The following is a 26,076-nucleotide window of genomic DNA, read 5'->3' on the forward strand; positions in this document are numbered from 1 at the left end:
ATCTGCCTGCAATGCAGGAGACCTGGGTTTGATTCCTAGGTTGGGAAGATCCCCTGGAGAAGGAAATGGCAACCCACTCCAGTTTCTTGCCAGGAGAATCCCATGGACAGAGGAGCCTGGTAGGCTGCAGTCTATGGGGTCTCAAGAGTCGGACACGACTTAGAGACTAAACCACCGACACCACCAATATATTAATGTCTGGATCTGCAGAGTTTTTTTTTAAGACTTTAAGGAAAAATCTGACAAAAGTTTTGAATTAGGAAAAGTGTAATTTGTTGGGCAATGGAGGTTGAAAACAGTGGAGGTGTTGCCTTGCTGGTGCCTTGCTGTCCCTAGAAAAGGTGACATAACCAAATACTTATATTTCAAAAACAGCCTAAGACTCATTCCAATTCAAAATAGCCAAGATAACTAAAATGACACAAAAAAGTGAGTGACTAGATTAAGCACTGTTGGTCTCCTTGAAAGCAAGATTTGTCTGTGAATCAGCAACCAGATAATCTATAATAAGAAGTTGTTGGCAATTCACTTTTAAAACTGATTTAAGTCCTAATATAATATACTAACAATAATTTGTCCTCTGGGGAGCTAAAAGAGTTGATATTACATTTAGTTGCAAGCAGGATTAAAAAAAAACAACACTACAACATTCTATTATAAAAATCATGAAATTACATTCTTAGATGACCATCACCTAAAAATTATTAAAATATATGTGGGATAGAAAGAGATATTAACTATCTAGACCATTCTGTTAGTTTTGTGATATACAATTTTGGGACTTCCCTGGCAGTCAGTTTTTAAGACTTCACTTTCCAATGCAGGAGATGCAGGTTAAATCCTTGGTTGGGGAGTTAAGATCCCACAAGCCTCACAGCCAAAACAGCAAGACATAAAACAGAAGCAATACCATAAACTAATTCAATGAAGACTTTAAAAATGATCTACATAAAAAAAAATCTTTTAAAAATGCAATTTTAATTTGGAAATTGTCCCCTTTTAGCATTCAGAGACACCTTCCACAAATAGAGCAGAACTGCCCCTAGATACCTATTACCAATAAATAATTGATTCTGCTTCATGCTTCAAAGGTTGATACCCTGTACCAGGTCACCTGGGAATGCATCAGACTACAGCTGGGTAGGAAAGGTTCCCTATCATTTGCTTTCCTTGAAGTAACCACAAGAATGAAGCTAGACTTCTCCAGTCATCTGACCTTTTGGTGGCAAGTCATAAAATGGGAGGATCAGTCCTTCTTGGGCACGATATATTGAACTCACACTATTGATGATTAGTTTTCTTTTCGGGGGGAAGGGAAGGCTCCTGGCACAGCAGTTTTTCCTTTGTTACAAACAAATATAACAGAATGACAGAGGCAAACCATTGTAAGAACACAAGAAAGAGAGAAAAGAAGGATAAGGTAAATGCAATAAAAAGTAAATTAATACCACAGATAATAACATGAGAATAATGTGATTCATCACTGCATGGTTACAAAGACTGGATTTAATGTGGGCAGGTTTTGTAAAAACGTACAATGTTTTTAGTGAAGAAAAGCACAGTCTCTGTTATATAAGTAAAGGAACAACAAATTGACTATACTTTAATAATTATTTCTCATAAAGGATCAAAAAGATGGTGGAATAAAGGTGGCAAGGGAAAAAAGGATGAGACAAGAGAAGTTTTAACCTCAATCGGGGGGAAACGTCTTTACTCGGAGAAAATTGCCTCTCTTTGATAATCATATTACTGCCAATGGATCTTAGATTACCATTAGCCTTTATGAACTTGACCCTTCAGGTTGAAACTCATCATTTTCTTTTTCATAAAAGTAAAGGGCCTCTGGGCATTGTCTTTGACTTTCTGTTCAATTGTCAAGAAGAGGGTTACTTCTAGGTATATCATATTCAAAGTTGACGGTAACAGACAATGGTGATAGAAAAGAAGTTACTGCTATTGCTGCTGCTAAGTTGCTTCAGTCGTGTCCAACTCTGTGCGACCCCATAGACGGCAGCCCACCAGGCTCCCTCGTCCCTGGGATTCTCCAGGCAAGAACACTGGAGTGGGTTGCCATTTCCTTCTCCAATGCACGAAAGTGAAAAGTGAAAATGAAGTCGCTCAGTCGTGTCCAACTCTTAGCGACCCTATGGACTGCAGCCCACCAGGCTCCTCCGTCCATGGGATTTTCCAGGCAAGAGTACTGGAGTGGGGTGCCATCGCCTTCTCTGAAAAGAAGTTAGGATCCAGACGAAGAAATAGAAGTACAATGAAACAAACTATAAGAAAAAGGTTGTAGGAAAAGTGTAATACAAAAAAACAAATAAAACAAAAGTTAGAGATTCAGACAAAGAATGGAAAGAAACTGAACAAATAAAATTACAAGCTCTATAAAAGATATCACAAAAGACAGAATAAAAAGTAAACCTATTACTATTTTGGAAAGGGAACTTGGTAAAAATAAATTCTAAAGGCAATTTTAAAATGTGCAAACACACATCAGCATTGGCAATTGTATAAAGGACTACTTAAAAATCCTATTTAGAAATTTTTTTCCGTTGTTTTACTGGGAGGAACACTATCATGAGAAATCTACATCTCCACAACATAAGCACTGGGTAATGATTTCCTGAAATTATCTGGCCATGTAGCTAGAACACTGTGTCAGTGATCTCATACATTGCTAACATGCACTCACAGCTTAGAGGAATAGGGCAAAACGAAGGTTAGCTGAAAATCTATATTTCACTTTCACCTAAAAACTTAGTGACAGACTAAAAAAAAAACAATCAAACTCTTCAAAGACATAAACAGGGGACATCATATCTAAGGAGATTAACACAATCCCTAATTTAAGAATACTTTCTTCAATATTTTTATAATCTACATTTCCTTTTAAACATAAAAACTATGGTATTACATTTAGCCAGACAATAGTTTATCAATACCTAACAGATACTTTTTTGTTCTTTTACTTCCTTTTTTATTTTTTTAATATTTATTTGGCTGTACCAGGTCTTATTTATGGTGGGACCTTTTTTTTTCCCCTAAGTTGCAGCAAGTGGGATCTAGTTCCCCGACCAGGGATTGAACTCAAGCTCCCTGCACCGGGAGCATGGAGTCTTAGCCACTGGACTACCAGGAAAGTCTCTGTTCTTCTACTTTCTAATTGAGAAAAAAAACACAGGGAAAATATCTCTGTCTCCTCTGCTTTATATTTTTTAGAAGTGTGGTAGAGTATTGTAGTTAAGAGTTTTATCTGTGGAGTTAGAGCTATCTGGGTTCAAACTTTACCTTTTCTACTTACCCTGGTGGCTTAGACTGTAAAGAATCTGCCTGCAATGAAGGAGACCTGGGTCCAATCCCTGAGTCAGGAAGATCCCCTGGAGAAGGAAATGGCAACCCACTCCAGTATTCCTGCCTGGAGAATCCTATGGACAAGGACTCTGGCAGGCTACAGTCCATGGGGTTGCAAAAAATCAGACAGGACTGAGCCACTCACACACTTTCTTTACCTACCAGCTGTGTGATGTTAATTAATCTCTCTAGGTCTTTGTTTCCTCATACATAAAATGGAGACAACTAAAATACTGTCTGCCTTACATTCCTGTCAAAGTTGTTTTGAGAAGTAAATAAATATAGTACAGGTTAAGCACTTAGCATGGTGACAGCTGCTGCTGCTGCGTCACTTCAGTTGTGTCCAACTGTGTGTGACTCCATAGATGGCAGCCCACCAGGCTCCCCTGTCCCTGGGATTCTCCAGGCAACAGTACTGGAGTGGGCTGCCGTTGCCTTCTCCGAGCATGATGACTGGCAAATAGCAAATACTGCCCGCCTTGCCATTACTGTTATCATCACTATCCTACCTGTCCAAGTCAGGCTCCAGGAATAATTTATGTTTACTGTATCATCTATCTTTTTCATTCCCATAAAATAGGGGGAAAAAAACAAACAAACAAAAGGAAGGGTTCTAACCTAGGCAACAACCTTGGCAGCCCATCACATCTCCAAATTTTTATTGATACAGTCTTTACTAAATACAGAGAATTTACATAAAAGAGCTAACATTTAAAGCACTATTACCCCATCAGAATTGCTTAAGCTGCTGAAATAATAATAAGTAATAAAAAAAGTTTAAGTTGCTGCTTCTTACCTTGGCAAGCCATTTGAAATATATTTGTAAGTTGACTGAATGGTATCCCCATTGAAGGTGTCTTCAGGATTGCTTTGCTGTGATATGTCTGTGACTTTAGTCAAGGGTGATAAAGGAGACTGACAAAGTACCACTTTGTGGTCTTCTGTCATTTTCAGCTCAAACTGAGGAAGAATGTTATTTAACGTAAAATGTAAAATCCTCCTGGATTATCAGTTGAGGCTGGGCATTAATCACAATGTACTTCCCATTATGTAGTGGTTGCTAAATGTGAAATCTCACTAGAAATGAGCAGAGAAGATAACCTAAAGGAAGACAAAAACATGAATCTAAGTCTTTGATAAGTGCAATACTATTTAAGAAAAAATGATAATTTTTTGCAAAGTATTTTAATTTTGCTATTTGCTAAAACATCGCTAGAGGAACCAGAGATCAAATTGCCAACATCATTAAAAAGGCAAGAGAGTTCACATCTATTTCTGCTTTATTTACTATGTCAAATCCTTTGACTGTACGGATCACAATAAACTGTGGACAATTCTGAAAGAGATGGGAATACCAGACCATCTGAACTGCCTCTTGAGAAACCTGTATGCAGGTCAGGAAGCAACAGTTACAACTGGACATGGAACAACAGACTGGTTCCAAATAGGAAAAGGAGTATGTCAAGGCTGTATATTGTCACCCTGCTTATTTAACTTATATGCAGAGTACCTCATGAGAAACGTTGAGCTGAAGGAAGCACAAGCTGGAATCAAGATTGCCAGAAGAAATATCAATAACCTCAGATATGCAGATGACACCACCCTGATGGCAGAAAGTAAAGAAGAATTAAAGAGCCTCTTGATGAAAGTGAAAGAGGAGAGTGAAAAAGTTGGCTTAAGGCTCAACATTCAGAAAACGAAGATCATGGCATCTGGTCGCATCACTTCATGGCAAATAGATGGGGAAACAGTGGAAACAGTGGCTGACTTTATTTTTGGGGGGAGAATACACAGAAGAACTGTACGAAAAAGAGCTTCACGACCCAGATAATCATGATGGTGTGATCACTCACCTAGAGCCAGACATCCTGGAATGTGAAGTCAAGTGGGCCTTAGAAAGCATCAGTACGAACAAAGATAGTGGAGGTGATGGAACTGCAGTTGAGCTATTTCAAATACTGAAAGATGATGTTGTGAAAGTGCTGCACTCAATATGCCAGCAAATTTGGAAAACTCAGCAGTAGCCCCAGGACTGGAAAAGGTCAGTTTTCATTCCAATCCCAAAGAAAGGCAATGCCAAAAATGCTCAAACTACCGCACAATTGCACTCATCTCACACGCTAGTAAAGTAATGCTCAAAATTCTCCAAGCCAGGCTTCAGCAATACGTGAACCGTGAACTTCCTGATGTTCAAGCTGGTTTTAGAAAAGGCAGAGGAACCCAGAGACCAAATTGCCAACATCTGCTGGATCATGGAAAAAGCAAGGGACTTCCAGAAAAACATCTATTTCTGCTTTATTGACTATGCCAAAGCCTTTGACTGTGTGGATCACAATAAATTGTGGAAAATTCTGAAAGAGATGGGAATACCAGACCACCTGACCTGCCTCTTGAGAAATCTGTATGCAGGTCAGGAAGCAACAGTTAGAACTGGACATGGAACAACAGACTGGTTCCAAACAGGAAAAGGAGTACATCAAGGTTCTATATTGTCACCCTGCTTATTTAACTTATGTACAGAGTACATCATGAGAAATGCTGGGCTGGAAGAAGCACAATTGGAATCAAGATTGCCGGGAGAAATATCAATCACCTCAGATATGCAGATGACACCACCCCGATGGCAGAAAGTGAAGAGGAACTAAAAAGCCTCTTGATGAAATGAAAGTGGAGAGTGAAAAAGTTGGCTTAAAGCTCAGCATTCAGAAAATGAAGATCATGTCTTCCGGTCCCATCACTTCATGGGAAATAGATGGGGAAACAGTGGAAACAGTGTCAGACTTTATTTTTTGGGGATCCAAAATCACTGCAGATGGTGACTACAGCCATGAAATTATAAGACGCTTACTCCTTGGAAGGAAAGTTATGACCAACCTAGATAGCATATTCAAAAGCAGAGACATTACTTTGCCAACAAAGGTTCATCTAGTCAAGGCTATGGCTTTTCCACTGGTCATGTATGGACGTGAGAGTTGGGCTATGAAGAAGGCTGAATGCCAAAGTATTGATGCTTTTGAACTGTGGCATTGGAGAAGAGTCTTGAGAATCCCTTGGACTGCAAGGAGATCCAACCAGTCCATTCTGAAGGAGATCAGCCCTGGGATTTCTTTGGAAAGAATGATGCTAAAGCTGAAACTCCAGTACTTTGGCCACCTCGTGCGAAGAGTTGACTCACTGGAAAAGACTCTGATGCTGGGAGGGATTGGGGGCAGGAGGAGAAGGGGACAACAGAGGATGAGATGGCTGGATGGCATCACTGACTCGATGGACATGAGTCTGAGTGAACTCCGGGAGTTGGTGATGGACAGGGAGGCCTGGCATGCTGCAATTCATGGGGTCACAAAGAGTCAGACACAACTGAGCTACTGAAGTGAATTGATACATATATATATAAAACCAAATAATTTTGCTATATACCTAAAATTAACACAGTATTATAGATTAACTATACTTCAATTAAAAAAAAAGGAATTGAATGGAAATAAGTTTAAGGAAAAATAAGAAAGATATAACATTTTCAGCTGTTGAAGAAGAGCTTCTCAATATTTTTACTGTTTTAAAATCCCAGTAGCATCAGGCCATGAACATGTGACTACTGTCACGCCTGAAAACAAGGAAGCTATTAAAGCCAAGTGGGGCATGCCAAAAGGACATGGGGACCAACTTGAAGGGAATTCCATGGGGCAAAGATGGGGCACTCTGAACACTGAACCAAAGAAAAGAAAAAGATCAGGAGTTCCCTGGTGGTCTAGTGGTTAAGACTGCAGGCTTCCACTGCAGGGGGCACAGGTTTAGTCTCTGGTTTGGAGAGTTAGGATCCCACATGCCATGTGGCTTTTACTTCAGTCAAGGAGAAGATTGAAACATTCAATTCAGTTCAGTTCAGTCGCTCAGTCGTGTCCGACTCTCTGTGACCCCATGAATTGCAGCACGCCAGGCCTCCCTGTCCATCACCAACTCCCAGAGTTCACTCAGACTCACGTCCATCGAGTCAGTGATGCCATCCAGCCATCTCATCCTCTGTCACGCCCTTCTCCTCCTGCCCCCAATCCCTCCCAGCATCAGAGTCTTTTCCAATGAGTCAACTCTTCACATGAGGTGGCCAAAGTACTGGAGTTTCAGCTTTAGCATCATTCCTTCCAAAGAAATCCCAGGGCTGATCTCCTTCAGAATGGACTGGCTGGATCTCCTTGCAGTCCAAGGGACTCTCAAGAGTCTTCTCCAACACCACAGTTCAAAAGCATCAAGTCTTTGGCATTCAGCTTTCTTCACAGACCAACTCGCACATCCATACATGACCACTGGAAAAACCATAGCCTTGACTAGACGGACCTTTGTTGGCAAAGTAATGTCTCTGCTTTTGAATATGCTATCTAGGTTGGTCATAACTTAAATGTATAAAAATCCATGATTACTTAATAATACTACAAGTTTTATAACCTTATTGCTTCATCACTCACCTTTGTTGCTTGCTAGGGCACCAATTTATTATTCTGAAAAATAATAAATATACTTTTTCTGGTTTCCTAAAGGGCTTCCCTGGTGGCTCATATGGTAAAGAACCTGCCTGCAATGCAGGAGACCCAGATTCGATCCCTAGGTCGGGAAGATCCCCTGAAGAAGGGAATAGCAGCTACCCACTCCAGTATTCTTGCCTGGAGAATTCCATGGACAGAAGAGCCTGGCAGGCTGCAATATATGGGGTTTCCTAAAGTGGGCTATAATTGGATGACCAAATAGGTGATAAGAGAAAATTCTTTTTCATCGTTAATACATGTAGATGGAAAAAAATAATTAGCAATTGATCATATTGCAAACCATAATGAAATAGTGGGTCCAGATAATGTCTGTCCAGGTAATGTTTGTCATTATTAAAGAGTGATGGGAAATTTATAATAGATGAATCTGACTGATATCACTCATGCCACTGGAACATATTAATATGTCATTAAAGTAAAACAACCAGAAATTGTTTCTCCTTATGTGAGTTCAGTGAGATTACAAATACAGGAAAATCTATAAAGCATTCATTCATGCTACAAACACTGAATGTAATCAAGTTTTTAGATCTAACTTCTAGTTTGTGAGAAATAGGGGAGGATAGAGAAACATGTTAAATGATATAACACAGAGAATAAGAGGAGGGGAAAAATGTTACAAAAGAAAAGAGACTTAAGAATTGTATCAACCAAATACAATGTATAAACCTTGTTTAGATCCTGATGTGAACAAACCAACTTTAATAAGACAGACATTTTTGAGGCAACTGGTGATATCTGAACACAAACTGGATACTATTGGTATTAAGGTTAATTATTTTATTGGATATGGATAAAAGGTATTATTATAATAAACATCTGTTAGAGATACAAACCAAACTGTTTTTAAACAAAGTATTATTCAGGTTTGCTCTAAAATACTATAGGAAGAAAAGTGAAACAGAGTATAGATAAGAATGGCAGATGTTAATGGCTGTTTATATTGGATAAAGAATACATGGGAGTTTATTATTTTTCCTTTTGTGTTTGAAAACGTTCATAAAATGTTTCTTAAAAACCATATGGAACCTATATTTTATTGGATATGTTTAAAAGACTAATGTAATAGTTTTATTTTAAAATGTCAACATTCATAGTACACCAAAAATTACATCTTTTCCAACTATTTAATCTTATAATGGGAAATTTTAAATGTGAACTTAAAAATGTGCATGGGAATATATAAGCAAAGCTATTTAAAGGTCACTATTAGAGCCACTAAGTACCTCTGACTTCAGCTTTGAGCAAGGAGAAAATGTAAATAGGACAGAGCTGACACAGACACCCTCCTACTCTTCTTCCCAGGTAAACTGGGATTGGCTTAGTTTTCCCGGGTTTGCTTACGAAGCGCCCATTCCAGAGGTGAGAGACTGGTCCTCTTAATTCCTTCATTGTGGACAAAGTGCTTATGATTGCCATAGAATCACCATAATTTAACACTTCTTTCACAGCTTGTTATTAGTCCCTCAGCCAGATAGTGATGATCAGATGCATTTGCTTAAAATCTCAGACTGTGAGAGAGGATCACTCAAGTTCAAAGTGAAGAGTACTGCCAAGTGGAAAATTATCTTGATATAAGGGTAGCTGCTGAACACATTACCAAGCAAGCTAACCAGGAGGGCTCACAGCCCAAATTAAAATGCTCTATTCACACAATTTCGGAGAAGGCAATGGCACCCCACTCCAGTACTTTTGCCTGGAGAATCCCATGGACGGAGGAGCCTGGTAGGCTGCAGTTCATAGGGTCGCTAGAGTCGGACACGACTGAGCGACTTCACTTTCACTTTTCACTTTCATGCACTGGAGTAGGAAATGGCAACCCACTCCAGTGTTCTTGCCTGGAGAATCCCAGGGACGGGAGAGCCTGGTGGGCTGCCGTCTATGGGGTCGCACAGAGTCGGACACGACTGAAGCGACTTAGCAGCAGCAGCAGCAGCAGCAGCAATCACACAATTTACTAAAAAAAATTTAAAACATACAGTGATAAGAAAGAGGAAAGAAAGCAGTAAAGTCAACATACTTAAGATAGGGTATGAGTGCCACGGTCACACTGTCCAAATCTTGTTCTTTCTGCCCATATCAGCCTTCCCCATGATGGTGTGCTATGGAAACCAGAGTTGGGATTTGAGCCAGGGGCCCAGATAGAAGGTACCAAGGAATAATGGGAGAGACATAGAGGCAGTTGTGCCTCGTCAAAGCTGTAGCTTGTGAATTAACTTTGTGAAGAGCTATAGGTTTTATTTGTATTTCTTGGGCATAGCTCTTTGGGCCAAAAGGAACCATATTGGATGTTATCAGGTTGTGGGCAGTTTAGAGATGACACAGAAATCAGCGCTGAATTGGCAAGTCTGACTTAGTCTGCCTCTCTGTTGAATAAAACTTGTCTATTCTATCATATATGTCATTTAGTCTATTTATCTTGGCACATTTTATAGGTTACTAACTTGATTACTTGATTAAAGTGAAGAAAGTAGGAAAAACCACTAAACCATTCAGGTATGACCTAAATCAAATCCCTTATGATTATACAGTGGAAGTGAGAAATAGATTTAAGGGACTAGATCTGATAGAGTGCCTGATGAACTATGGACTGAGGTTTGTGACATTGTACAGGAGACAGGGATCAAGACCATCCCCATGGAAAAGAAATGCAAAAAAGCAAAATGGCTGTCTGGGGAGGCCTTACAAATAGCTGTGAAAAGAAGAGAAGCGAAAAGCAAAGGAGAAAAGGAAAGATATAAGCATCTGAATGCAGAGTTCCAAAGAATAGCAAGAGATAAGAAAGCCTTCCTCAGCAATCAATGCAAAGAAATAGAGTAAAACAACAGAATGGGAAAGACTAGAGATCTCTTCAAGAAAATCAGAGATACCAAAGGAACATTTCATGCAAAGACAGGCTCAATAAAGGACAGAAATGGTATGGACCTAACAGAAGCAGAAGATATCAAGAAGAGGTGGCAAGAATACACAGAAGAACTGTACAAAAAAGATCTTCACGACCCAGATAATCATGATGGTGTGATCACTCACCTAGAGCCAGACATCCTGGAATGTGAAGTCAAGTGGGCCTTAGAAAGCATCACTATGAACAAAGCTAGTGGAGGTGATGGAATTCCAGTTGAGCTGTTCCAAATCCTGAAAGATGATGCTGTGAAAGTGCTGCACTCAATATGCCAGCAAATTTGGAAAACTCAGCAGTGGCCGCAGGACAGGAAAAGGTCAGTTTTCACTCCAATCTCAAAGAAAGGCAATGCCAAAGAATGCTCAAACTACCACACAATTGCACTCATCTCACACGCTAGTAAAGTAATGCTCAAAATTCTCCAAGCCAGGCTTCAGCAATATGGGAACCGTGAACTTCCTGATGTTCAAGCTGGTTTTAGAAAAGGCAGAGGAACCCAGAGACCAAATAGCCAACATCCGCTGGATCATCAAAAAAGCAAGAGAGCTCCAGAAAAACATCTATTTCTGCTTTATTGACTATGCCAAAGCCTTTGACTGTGTGGATCACAAGAAACTGTGGAAAATTCTGAAAGAGATGGGAATACCAGACCACCTGACCTGCCTCTTGAGAAATCTGTATGCAGGTCAGGAAGCAACAGTTAGAACTGGACATGGAACAACAGACTGGTTCCAAATAGGAAAAAGAGTATGTCAAGGCTGTATATTGTCACCCTGCTTATTTAACTTATATGCAGAATACATCATGAGAAACGCTGGGCTGGAAGAAGCACAAGCTGGAATCAAGATTGCCGGGAGAAATATCAATAACCTCAGATATGTAGATGACACCACCCTTATGGCAGATAGTGAAGAGGAACTAAAAAGCCTCTTGATGAAGGTGAAAGTGGAGAGTGAAAAAGTTGGCTTAAAAGTCAACATTCAGAAAACGAAGATCATGACATCTGGTCCCATCACTTCATGGGAAATAGATGGGGAAACAGTGGAAACAGTGTCAGACTTTATTTTTTGGGGCTCCAAAATCACTGCAGATGGTGACTGCAGCCATAAAATTAAAAGACGCTTAGTCCTTGGAAGAAAAGTTATGACCAACCTAGACAGCACATTCAAAAGCATAGACATTACTTTGCCAACAAAGGTTCATCTAGTCAAGGCTATGGTTTTTCCAGTGGTCATGTATGGATGTGAGAGTTGGACTGTGAAGAAAGCTGAGCACCAAAGAATTGATGCTTTTGAACTGTGGTGTTGGAGAAGACTCTTGAGAGTCCCTTGGACTGCAAGGAGATCCAACCAGTCCATTCTGAAGGAGATCAGCCCTGGGATTTCTTTGCAAAGAATGATGCTAAAGCTAAACTCCAATACTTTGGCCACTTCATGTGAAGAGTTGACTCATTGGAAAAGACTCTGATGCTGGGAGGGACTGGGGGCAGGAGGAGAAGGGCACGACAGAGGATGAGATGGCTGGATGGCATCAGTGACTCGATGGACGTGAGTCTGGGTGACCTCCGGGAGTTTGTTATGGACAGGGAGGCCTGGCATGCTGCGATTAATGGGGTCGCAAAGAGTTAGACACAACTGAGCCACTGAACTGAACTGAACTGAACTGAGCTTGATTACTATGTAACATTTAGCACATATTCTGAATCCTTCGTTTCTTTCTTAAACTACTGACTTATACATATCTATAATTTTTTGGCATGCATCAAGATCTTAGTTCCCGACCAGGGATTGAACCATGTGCCCTGCAGTGGAGGCAAGGATTGTTAACCACAAGACCACCAGGGAAGTCCCACATATCTATACTTAATACAGTCTGTGAATTTCATCTGTACTTCATAAGCTATTAGCTTACTTACTACCTATCTCAACATTTCTTCTGTTTCATTATATCATTTTTTTAAATCTTATACAGCTGAATTGAATATTCAAACTCACATTATATGGTGCCTTCTATAATAGTAGGCTAGATATACTAGGAGCAGTGAAAGAAAGACACAAGAAAACAAGAAAAGACAAGAAATGTGGGACTGCCATCATCTTAAAAGGCTGTAAGCCCAATTACAGCATGGTTGCAAGATACAAGGTTAATATACAAAAGTTAATTGCAAACAAGTAGAATTTGAAATTAGAAACATTTGCCCACTACTCAAAAAAAAAAAAGAAAGAAATACTGAGGTATAAATCTAACAAAATATGTATAAGATCTATATGAGGAAAAGTACAGAAGCCCAGAAATAGACCCACAAAAAGTTTGACAAACGAGAACAATGGCACAAAGATGGTCTTTTCAACTAATGGTACTGGAACAGTGGCACATACACATGCAAAAAAAGAAAGAGAGAGAGAGAAAGACAGAGAGAGAAAGAGAGACAGAGAGAGAGAGAATCTAAACACAGACCTCATACCCTTCACATAAATTAGCTCAAAATGAATCACAGAACTAAATGTAAAACAGAACCATAACACTCTTAGAAGATAACACAGAAGATAACCTGGATGACCTTGGGTATGTCACTGACTTCTTAGATACAACACCAAGGCATGATCCATGAAAGAAATAACCAATCCATTGCATTTCATTAAAATTAAAAACTTCTGCTCTGTGAAAGACAAAAGAGAATGAGAAGATGAGTCACATACTGGGAGAAAATATTTGCAACAGACACGTCTGATAAATGAATATCATCCGAAATTTACAAAGAACTCTTAGAACTCAACAATAAGAAAACAACAGCCTGATTTAAACATGGGCCAAAGACCTTAACAGAAACCTGACCAAAGAAGACATACTGGTGGCAAGTAAGCACATGACAAGATGCTTCACAGTATATATTAGCAGGCAAATGCACGTTAAAATGACACTGAGATACCACTACCCACCTATTAGAATGGCCAAAATCCTGTGAAGCAACAGGAACTCTCATTCACTGTTGGCGGGAATGCAAAATAGTACAGCCACGCTGGAAGAGCTGGGTGGTTTCTTACAAAACTAAACATACACTTACCATATGACTCAGAAATCATGCTTCTTGATATTCATCTAAATAATATGAAAACTTATGTCCACACAAAAACCTGCACTTGGATGTTTATAGCAGGTTTCTTCATAACTGCCAAAACTTGGAAGCAACCAAAATGTCCTTCAGTAGGTGAATAGATACGCAAACTATGATCTATCTAGGTAATGAAATATTGTTCAGCACTATAAAAAAACCAAAATGAGCTATGATGCCATGAAAAGATATGGAGGGATCTTAAATGAGTATTCAAGTGAAAGAAGCCAATATGAAAAGTCTATGCACCATATGATTCCAACTACTGACATTCTGGAAATGTCAAATAGCAAATGGTAAAACTGTGGAGACCTAAAAAAAGTAATTGCCAGGGGTCGGGGGTGTGGTGATAGAAATGAATATATGGAACATGAGATTTCTATGAAAAATACTCTGTATAATACCATAATTGACAGGTACATGCCATTATACATTTGTCTAAACCATAGAACTGAACACCAGAATGAACCCTAATGTAAACTATAGACTCTTAATGATTATGTCAATGTAGGTTTATCAATTGTAATAAATGTAACAGTCTTCTGGTGGATATTTGTAAAGAAGGAGGCTATGCACATGTCAGGGGTAGGGGTTACTTGATAAATCTCTGTACCTTTCCCTCAATTTTACTGTAATCTTAAACTGCTCTAAAAGAATAAGTCCAGTTTTTAGAGAAGACTTCAGAAGGTCCTTTTTCTGCAGTTTCCGGCACAGAGAACTAGTACATATTTGATGGGAGAAGAGTCAGAGGTAGCTACTAAAGACCAGTCCTATGTAACACCTATTTGGAAATCCTTAGGCAGACTTTTTGGCCATATCGCTCCAATTCAGAATGTATCTATCTGTTGAGAAGAAATGTACTATTCCAGCAGTGATGTATCATGTTTCCTGCTCTCTGATTTGGCCATACTGATTTAATTGCCGTTTAGTTCAGTTCAGTCACTCAGTCAGTGTATGACTCTTTGCGACCCCATGGACTGCAGCATGCCAGCCTTCCCTGTCATCACTACCTCCTGGAGCTTGCTCAAACTCATGTCCATCAAGTCGGTGATGTCGTCCAACCATCTCATCCTCTGTCATCTCCTTCTCCTCCTGCCTTCAATCTTTCCCAGCATCAGGGTCTTTTCTAAGAAGTCAGTTCTTCGCATCAGGTGGCCAAAGTATCGGAGTTTCAGGTTCAGCATTAGTCCTTGCAATGAATATTCAGGACTGATTTTCTTTAGGATTAACTGGTTTGATCTCCTTGCAGTCCAAGGCACTCTTCAAGAGTCTTCTCCAACACCACAGTTCAAAAGCATCAATTCTTTGGTGCTCAGTTTTCTTCATAGTCCAACTCTCACATTCACACATGACTACTAGAAAAACCATGGCTTTGACTAGATGGACCTTTACCAGCAAAGAATGTCTCTGCTTTTTAATATGCTGTCTAGATTTGTCATAGCTCTTCTTCCAAGAAACAAGTGTCTATTAATTTCATGGCTGCAGTCACCAGCTGCAGTGATTTTAGAGCCCAAGAAAATAGTCTCTCACTGTTTCCATTGTTTCCCCATCTGTTTGCCATGAAGTGATGGGACCAGATGCTATGATCTTAGTTTTTTGAAAGTTGAGTTTTAAGCCAGCTTTTTCACTCTCCCCTTTCACTTTCATCAAGAGGTTCTTTAGTTCTTTTTCACTTTCTCCCTTAAGGGTGGTGTCACCTGTGTATTTTAGGTTACTGATATTTCTCCCAGAAATCTTGATTCCAGCTTGTGCTTCATCCAGCCCTGCATTTTGCATGATGTAATCTGCATATAAATCAAATAAGCAGGGTGACAATATACAGCCTTGATGTACTCCTTTCCCAATTTGGAACCAGTTCATTGTTCCATGTCCGCTTCTAACTGTTGCTTCTTGACCTGCATACAGATTTCTCAGGAGGCAGATAATGTGGTCTGGTACTCCCATATCTAAGAATTTTCCACAGTTTCTTGTGATCCACACAGTCAAAGGCTTTGGCATAGTCAATAAAGCAGAAGTAGATGTTTTTCTGAAACTCTCTTGCCTTTTCTATGATCTAATGGCTGTTGGCAATTTGATCTCTGGTTCCTCTGCCTTTTCTAAATCCAGCTTGAACATCTGGAAGTTCTCAGTTCACATACTGTTGAGTCTAGCTTGGAGAATTTTGAGCATTACTTTGCTAGTGTGTGAGATGAGGCTAGCTGCTATTAGTCTCCCTCCAAAGCTGAAACAATGTTTCCAAACCACAGTAGAAGCCATTATATCCTGTTGCACCCTCAGATCTATAGGATATTATCAAGGTAGATAATGACCTTGGTTCAGGAGATCATGTAAGTTGCTGCTACACTCAAGCTTATTAGGAGACACCTAGAAGGCCACCCTTTCAGATATCTCATTTGATCACTGCAGATGGTAACTGCAGCCATGAAATTAAAAGATGCTTGCTCCTTGGAAAAAAATCTATGACCAACCTAGACAGCGTATTAAAAAGCAGAGACGTTACTTTGCCAACAAAAGTCCGTCTAGTCAAAGCTATGGTTTTTCCAGTAGTCATGCATGCATGTGATAGTTGGACTATAAAGAAAGCTGAGCACCGAAGAATTGATGCTTTTGAACTGTGGTGTTGGAGAAGACTCTTGAGAGTCCTTTGGACTGCAAAGAGATCAAATCAGTCAATCCTAAAGGAAATCAGTCCTGAATATTCATTGCAAGGACTGATGCTGAAGCTGAAACTCCAATACTTTGGCCACCTGATTCAAAGAACGAACTTCTTAGAAAAGACCCTGATGCTGGGAAAGACTGAAGCCAGGAGGAAAAGGGGACAAAAGAGGATGAGATGGTTGGATGGCATCACCGACTCAATGGACATGAGTTTGAGTAAACTCCGGGAGTTGGTGATGGACAGAGAAGCCTGGCGTACTGCAGTCGATGGGGTCACAAAAGAGTTGGACACAACTGAGCGACTGAACCGAACTGAAGGCTATCAGAACTATGGTTGGTAGAGCAGTTCTTGTAAACTCTTATCACATTATTATCACTCATTGTTATGATAAATAAAATATAAACAAGGCATCCTGCTGGCCCTCCAAATGTGTTTTCCCTAATGCTACTTTTCTAATTCCTGATCCCATCATCTATTCATTCAATCATCAAATATTTGTTAAGCACCAACTGTTTCCAGAGTTAAAAAAAAAAAAAGACAATGAATTCAGTGTTGAATGAGACAATATTATTCCTTCACTAGCTGAATTTTTCTTATAATGAATGCACTCAATTTTAATTAACTTTTCTTATTAAAAACAATTTGAATGATGATAACTGTAGTTATTACAGAAATCCCCACATTAAAATTGGAAAGAGAAGTATAGAAAATAAAATTCCTTACAATCTCCTACCCTTGGAGTTAGCCACCATTATAACTTTTCAGTATTTGTTTTCTGATTTTTGTCAATGACTTTACAGAGATATAGATTTCTCTTAAAACAAAAATGTGACTAAATAAATTAAAACCCGGTTCATATACAGCTAATGAGAATATTCCGATGTTATTAAATATTTGTTGCTGCTAAGTCACTTCAGTAGTGTCCGACTCCGTGCGACCCCATAGACGGCAGCCCAATAGGCTCCCCTGTCCCTGGGATTCTCCAGGCAAGAATACTGGAGTGGGTTGCCATTTCCTTCTCCAATATTTGTTGAGAACATGATATTTTAATTATTTAATATCTTGGTTGTTCCAAATACTTCTTATTGCAAATAAAGCTCTAATTTTTGTTCACATCTTTGACCATACAATTGAACAGTTCCTTAAGAAGTTGTGGAAGTTAAATTTCCAGATTATAGTAGTTGAACAATTTTAAAGCTGCTGATGTGTTATCTCCAAGGTGAATTGCTTTTTAGAATTTCTACCAATTTCTAAAACTAGAGGAATAGTATATGAAAGCCAATCTAACAGCACTCGTTACTGGAATAAAATATTTCTTAGCCTTACCAATTTAAGAATAATTTTCTGACTGGTAGTGAAATTTTAATTTAATAATTACCATTATATAAAGTTTTCATCAGATCATTACCCAAGGAGGAATATCGGAATAATCAGTGAGATTTTATGGATGGACCTGGAGGGTGTTACATGTAGTGAAATAAGTCAGACAAAGAAAGACAAATGCTGTATGTTACCACTTGTAGGTCGAATCTAAAATATAAAACAAATGAATGGATATAACAAAACAGAAAGAGACTCACAGATATAGAGAACAAACTAGTGTTACCAATGGAGAGATGGAAGGGATCTGGGATAAGATAGGGACAGGGAATAAACTACTGTGTATAAAATAAATAAGCTACAAAGACAGACTGTACAGCCCAGGGCCCTTAACCAGTATTTTCTAATAACTCTAAATGAAGCATAATCTATAAAATTTTGAATCACTATGTCATACACTTAAAACTAATATAATGTTATAAGTCATCCCTACCTCAAATAAATATCAAATAAATACCATTATTTAAATTTTTTATGATACCAATACTCAAGGAGGAATACCAAGGGATAATCAGTGAGATTTTATGAACTACAAATAATTTTAATTCTACTTAGGAAACCATTTAATTAAAAGAAGAAATTCTTGAAATATAGGATACATGTTAAACTTTCAGATCTTTTAAAGATAACTGAGTTCAAAATATCTAATTAGCCCAATGCCCCCTTTCCCATATACTTATGATAACATATCCAATTATCTTGAAAAAGGCAATTAAAATTACTATTAATAATCTTAATGCTAGGACATGTTATAATTCATTTGATAATTACATTTCCCACAAAGATACTGTCAACATAAACTGTGAAACTGCAGATCCATCCTGTTTACAAGTATCAGAGACAATATGCTCACTATTCTGTTGTACTTAAATGTTGTATTGCAGTTTTTCTTAACAGGTAATACGTGACATGAAACATGTCTCATTTTATGCTTCATAATTTCCATTCTGATGTTTAACATTAAGAAATTATATTTATGTATCACACATGTCAGAAAACAATTTAAATAATTAAAGCAAGAAAAATGATAGTAACCGTGTCTTTCAAGTACAAAATATAAATCTTTTATTCATAGATAAAGAACCATCTGTGATCAGAAATGCCAACTATTCACATTTTCTGATTCATATAGCTAGCATTAAGTATTTCTGTCTGTATTCATGTTTTATATTTTCAGAAATTTGGTGCAAATCAAAATATTGTTATACAAATAAGAAAAAATCAAGAGAGTACCTTTCAACATTGATTCATAAGTTTTGAAAATTCATTGTTTCTATTCTTCATTCTGATTTTTATAACAAGGAAAAGAAAAATGTAATTGTTTTGATTTCAAAAACGTACTACAGGAAAAGGTACTGTTCAAGCTGGGCTGAAGTTTACCCTATTTATTGCTATTTTTCTTAAAAAATATTCATTAGAATAAATATTTTTCTAAACACCAAAGTAAATACAATACACGGTTCTGGCATATTTATTTTTTTGAAAAGGCACTCTGAATCTTAGACAACATAAATACTAGGCAGTCTGGTGGTTGCCATAGTAACAAGTAAATAGGAGCATAAAAATACATGCAGTTTTTCAAATGTATACACTTTTTTTCATAAATATGCATATTTTATAGGAAAAGAATTCAACCTTTGCTTTAGCTCCCTGTTTAGAGAGAGGAACACCTAATTCTTTAGAAATGAAAGATTATCACATAGAATGGAGCAGCCTCAAAAACGTTTTTGAATGCTACATGGGAAGTCTTAAGGTTTGTAAGTCAATGTTCCAAAATGAAGGCAGGAAAAAAACTCCTTTCCTTTCTATGTTACTTTAACAGTCAGTTCTTTAGGTAAGGATAAAATTACATAAACTTCTTTACCTCCCAAGCATGAAATTTCCTTTTATTTTGCATAAGTTTATTATTCACATGCGTTAAATGGAGCACTTGACCATGGAAAACTGAAAGGCCTGTTGATCACAAAGAAACCTCAAAAGTTAACGCTAACCCATGAGCTACTACTTGAACAAATGATTTGAAAATCTTTGTGCCTGTGTGGTAAATTGGAATTTAAGAAGTTCTTTCCTTTCTTAGTTTTCTCCTTTTATTAAAATACCATTTCTGGTTTACAGGTACCATAGAAGACACAGAAGTATATTGATTTTGTGTTCTGGATTTTATACTTCCAGTGTAAGAGGGATAGGATACATTTTCTACAGCCAGAGAGAGAAGTGGTTCTAAAAACCATCATGTGAGGTTTGGAAGCTACTGCAAGGTTTGGTAAACCAACCAAAACAGAACAGGAGAGCTGCTCAATTCAGTGGGAAACAAATCCTTCAAATCTGATTACATAAATGTGTACTTCCAATTTGTTTCAATAGCAACTATTATGGAACATTCTCTTGGAAAATTTACAAAATTTGAAATATCACCTTCTAGGCAGGGTGCCAAATATGAGGCTAACACAAGGGTTCACCTTAATATCATTTTCTGGTAGACTGGCAGGTCACATTATCAAGTAATAAGAAAACAGTGTACTCTATTTAAGTGTTGTAAGCCTTTTTAGTCTATTCTCCAATCCAGTACAGGGGTAAATGGCTTAGGAAGAAAGTAATTCAAATATTGTCTTTAAAGCTAAGCTAATAGATGATGACACATCTCCTCTCTCTTGGGGCCTATTTCAGGACTGAGTCAATGTCTTTTCTAATGACTAGGCAGGAATCTTGGCCTCCTTTATGTTTTAGCTCTATCAGATAGCTGAAATTTCTGAAATTAAAAAGAAATTTTTTTCCTTAGTTCTCTTTCCAACTTGCTGACCTTTCATTTCTCTAGGGAATTAAATGACTTGTTGCTTCAGTTAAGTGACATTGTACTGGTGTGCATGCGTGCTAAGTCACTTTGTGCATGAGTGCATGCTAAGTCGCTTTGGTTTGTGTCTGACTCTTTGCTACCCTATGGACTATGGCCCACCAGGCTCCTCTGTCCATAGGATTCTCCAGGCAAAAATACTGGAGTGAGCTGCCATTTCCTTCTCCAGCTAAGTCACATCAGTCATGTCCTACTCTTTGCGACTCTATGGACTGCAGCCCACCAGGCTCCTCTATCCATGAGATTCTCCAGGCAAAAATATTGGATTGGTTGCCCTGCTTTCCTCCAGGGGATCTTTCCAACCCTGGGGATCGAACCCACATCTTTTGCCGTTTCCTGCATAGGCAAGCAGGTTTTTTTACCATCAGTGCCAGCTGGGAAGCCTGTTGTACTGATACAAGGCATAAACCCATTTTAGACAGAAATTTTGAGAGGGAAAGTGGGAATGCTTTGTGAATGACTTAAAAGGATCTTCTATGACTAAATGATAAGTAACATTTATCACAACATGAGTGGTGTTTAAATATAAATTAAAACATTGGAACTTGAAGAGTGTAAAGAATAGCTGCTATTTGGTTAGAAAGGGAGACTGTAAGGAAGATCAAGTGTATGTGTGGGGAAATGAATCAGGTTTTCAAGGAGCAAGGTAACTAGAGAAGATACAGCTATTTATGATTTACAATTTAGGACTATTTGTTTCCTCAGCTGTTGATTTGCCTGCAATGCTGTGGTTTGACAGCCCAGTTTCCTATAAACTCAGATACAGCTAGCTGTTCTGTGTCAGAGTAAAAATACGTAAAATTTCTAAACCAATTCTTCTAAAGAAAGAAAGGGAGACTTTGGCCAAAAGTCAAGTAAGTAAGTATGTTGGTTGGTGGTATGTGAGAAGTGGAAAGAGAAGGAGAATTGACTGGGCTATACAAAGGATCAACTTAACATGTGGGCTAAGAGGAGATAAAGAATATCAGCAGGAAGGAGTTGAGGGCAATGGGAATTACCACTCTGATTCCATAAAATGTACTAGTTGGGCCTGCTCTGTACAATAAAATCTGGCAGGGCATCAGACACAAATGATAATACAGTTGAAAAGCTTAGCCAGTAAAAATATTAAATTGGGCTACCAAACAATAGGGTCTCAATGCTTTTTACTGATAATTTGCTTTTATCATCCTGATATCTGACTTTTCCCTGAATAAACATGTAATGAGTTTCAGATGACTCTCCTCAACTTTCCAGAACACTAAAAGGTCATTTGTGAAGATCTGCTGGTTTAATTTCATATACATAAAATTGAATATAAAGGAGAATAATTCCTAAAAAGCATGCAAAAAGTCAGTTTTCATGGACTTTTGGTCATATTATCATATGGATTATGACCTTCATAAATAAATATGGATCCAGGATGGCATGCCTCTCTGAGAGATGACATGCCACAGAGCAATCCATAGCAAAAGGTCCAAAAGACAAGACTGAAGCTTTACTAGTGTAATTCAGCTCTATTCATTAAGTACATATTGATTATCAGCTAATAATTAGAGACATCAAAATATAACTTATTTTGGTATATTGATCCAAATACACTTCTAAACATGTCAAATGCTTTATGCTTATCAATTCTTCCTATACCAAAGACTATTATCTAGTTTCTGGACCAAATTTTGCTACCTCTCAAGGCTGAGAACCAAGTAACAATACACTTGAGTCTTGATGACTGGCTTAGCCTCATCTCCCTGAAGCAAGAAACTGGGGAAACAGAATATATACTGGATTAAGACTAAAAGAACTGTTCCAGAGGACTCAGAAAAATCTTTTACAGCTGGTTACTCTTTCTTATCTTATTTCGTAGGATCACCTGACTTTAAACTCAGACTAATATAAGATCTAAATCTAAGTATATATTTTTTGTAATGATATATCTGAATTTTGCATATATGTATATCAACAAAATTCACTATTTCATTTTTTAAATTAGTTTCTTAAAATTCTGAACTTAAATATATATATGTCTATTGTACTATGAAATAATTTTTCCTTTTCTTGTACTGAAAAGTTATTTCAGTTACCACAAATGTAACTATAAACTGAAGAGAATTAATTTAATATTCATGGACACTAACACTGCAGATCAGAATTTACACTACAGACAAATATTTAAAAGAAGTCATATAGTCTTTCAAATTAATATATCTGTCTTTCTCTTATGCTCCCGCTTCACCTGCAGCACAACAGACAAGGTAATAATTTATGATAATCATATGAAAATATACAATTAATATTCATCACCTCTCATTCCTCATCACTTTAGATGATCAGTAATGCAGAGTGAAAATGCTGTCAGATTTCTAATTGCTTTGTAATGGGCTTGAAACAGGGAAATCATTAAAGGCAAACAATCTGTCATTTGTCTGTTACTTTAACTATCTATCACACAAAAAAAACTCATTAAAGAAATTGCTAATGAGCAACAAAAGACTATTCTCATGCCATGTCTACAGTTGATTAAAAAGTAACACTACGAATAGCTTAAAATATTTTAAAAATATGATTTTTTTGTGGAAATTCATCAGAAAACATCTATTCTTCAGTATATTTTTTAAGCTATGTGGTTTCATTATTTTGGCATCTAATCCATCATTGCAGAAATCCCTTTAACATGTAAGAGCTGTTTCTCATCACTCTCTCAATAATTAAAATGAATGGTTGAAAGAAGTTGAAATGCTAAATGTGTTTATTGCTAGTAAACTGACACAAGTAATAAAACTAGTTCTAGAGTAATCCTGAGGCTAAGGGAAGAAACTATTTTAAAATTTGTTTTTTACCCTCCCATCTCTGTGGATTTGAACTGTTGAAGTTGCAAAGCTTCACTCATCTTAAATATACCTATCATTACACAAAATTATATTCAACTATTGAAACTGAGCATATAAACATTAAAGTCTGCATAATAACATTATCTATTTAGAAAATTTAAAAGACAGTACCAACACTATAATGTTTCATAATATTATTTCAAATAATTTTGGAGGGGAAAACAAATCATTCCTTTAAATGAGTATATCAAATTTTACATGTCTTTGTATGGTCCCTTTCAATAGGAGGTACTTAGTATTAAAAAAATTCAACAATAATGATGCTAATCTAGTTTTAAAAACAAACAGAAAATGCAGAAATGTTTGGTTGGTTATTGAGTTCAGTTGCATTTTATTTTAGAAAAAAATAGAGTAACAAAGATAACAGTGTTACACGGTATGTTTTTCATTTTACTAATAATGATTAATTAAATCACGAATTTATTTTCTATAGCAAAACACAGAATCTTAAAGTCAAATTTCTTTAAGTGTGTAGACCTATTCATATATATTGGAATATACCCGCAATTAAGAACCTAAATGCAACGGCATGTTTAGCCAGGTGCTATGGTTGGCACACAGGAGTGAATTCCAAGTTGACTTCAAAAGGTTCCATAACACTCTAGAAACATCTTCATTATACACTCTAATTGACTTAAACAGACTTCATATCAACTGTTTAACACATTTTAACCTACAAATTAACACCCTTTGATCATTCAAATTAACCTTTCTTCTGTGAGTCAATTACATGACAAAAATAAAATAAACTTTAAAAAAATTCAGGTTTAAGAAACCAAAATGGAAGACTAAAATGCTAGAGCATAGTAATGCATATCACTGCATGGTTTGAAGAGATCATTACAAGGTTTCAAAGTGGTCATCAGATATGAGAAAGGGATAAAAAAAGTGAATGGGGAAATAAGAAGTTGGTATTTATTATGATTACTAAAGAGAAACAGAAGATAGATTATACTCAGTGTTGTTAATAGGTTCATGGAACAATTAAAACATCAGATGTGAAGAAGCTTGGAAGACAAGAACAAAAATTCCAAATAACTGAAAATCTTTAAGAAATCTGAAACCAGCTTGAAAGAACACTAACATGACCGAAGTGAAACACACAGGAAAAACACAGCCGCAGGTGCGGTGACAGTGAAAAGTATTTACCCCTTGGTCTCCCCTGCTTAGTGCACTGACTTGCTTAAACCCAGTGAATGTTCACTGATGATTACTGTTGAAAGACAGAATAGAGAATAGATCAGGTGAATACAACCAGAGAAAGGAAAAAACTATTTCTAAAAGGTGAGGTAGGATTACTCATTAGAGCTGATTCTCAATACTGTCTAAAGCTTTATGATAATTGGCCAAAAAAGAAAATGAGGAAATTTCTCTAATTCTAGCCATTCATCTCTCCTCTCTGTCAGAGCGTTATTTAAAACTTAACACTTCCATATATCTTCCTGGATTAGTCTCATTTTGATTCAAGGATTTCAATCACTCAAGTAATCTGCCTTATTCTATTCGCATAACCGCAAGTTATTAACTATCACAGTTAACCTTTATTTCCTCTGGCATAGCACTTTGCACAGTTATTTCAGTTGCCTGTCTGTCTACCCAGATAAACTTTAAGATTTTGATAGAGCTACAGCCAACTCTATCTTGTATTTTTTGTAACAGTGTACAATAAATATTTGTTGAGTAAATGAATAGGTGAATGAAGGCTATGTATGTACTGTGTCGGAAGAGGCAATATCACCCCACTCCAGTACTCTTGCCTGGAAAATCCCATGGATGGAGGAGCCTGGTAGGCTGCAGTCCATGGGGTCGCTAGGAGTCAGACACAACTGAGCGACTTCACTTTCACTTTTCACTTTCATGCATTGGAGAAGGAACTGGCAACCCACTCCAGTGTTCTTGCCTGGAGAATCCCAGGGAGGGGGAACCTGGTGGGCTGCCATCTATGGGGTCACACAGAGTTGGACACGACTGAAGTGACTTAGCAGCTTAGCAGCATGTACTATTTACTTGTGTCTCTTTTTGTTTTTAATTCATTACTAGCTAATAGATTCCAGGTGGGGTCTATTAGCCCTGGTTGGGGGGGGTGGTCATCTAGTTTTCATATATAACTACAATATTGCAGTACTTAAAAATAGATACAGCTTAGTTAACTGATAGGAAAAATCTTAAAAATTCAGAGGTAAATAAGATCAAGGATATGAAAGAAGAGTTGGTAATGAAATCAGTGGAAAGAGCCAAGTAAATATAATCCTAGGATAAGAAATAATTAATAGAAGTATGCTGAATGTTTTACAAATATCCACAAGAAGCATAATTCACAAATATGATCTCATGATAAGAATTTGTTAACATATGGCGGACATAAGTAAGTTTATGCATGGGCAAAGGGCTGAAGGAACAAATTGAATAA

The 26,076-nt window shown here is 37.5% G+C and overlaps 1 protein-coding gene across 6 annotated transcripts in view; it reads right to left on the minus strand.

The window, feature by feature from the left end:
• DCDC1 (doublecortin domain containing 1) overlaps positions 1 to 26,076 on the minus strand; it is a 472,274-nt gene that overhangs the window by 441,233 nt on the left and 4,965 nt on the right. For 4 of the 6 annotated variants that reach the window (XM_086340929.1, XM_086340926.1, XM_086340925.1 and 1 more), the window contains exon 2: positions 4,151 to 4,455. The exons of the other annotated variants lie outside the window; for them this stretch is intronic. In XM_086340929.1, coding sequence (XP_086197055.1) covers positions 4,151 to 4,302 — 152 coding nt within the window. In that variant the 5' untranslated portion in view covers positions 4,303 to 4,455. The remainder of the gene's footprint in view (positions 1 to 4,150; positions 4,456 to 26,076) is intronic. 6 annotated transcript variants of the gene reach the window in all.

Source organism: Bos grunniens, chromosome 15 (genome assembly GCF_055505025.1).
Source record: "Bos grunniens cultivar Pamir isolate PY7600 chromosome 15, Bosgru_T2T1.0, whole genome shotgun sequence".
Lineage (NCBI taxonomy): Eukaryota > Metazoa > Chordata > Mammalia > Artiodactyla > Bovidae > Bos > Bos grunniens.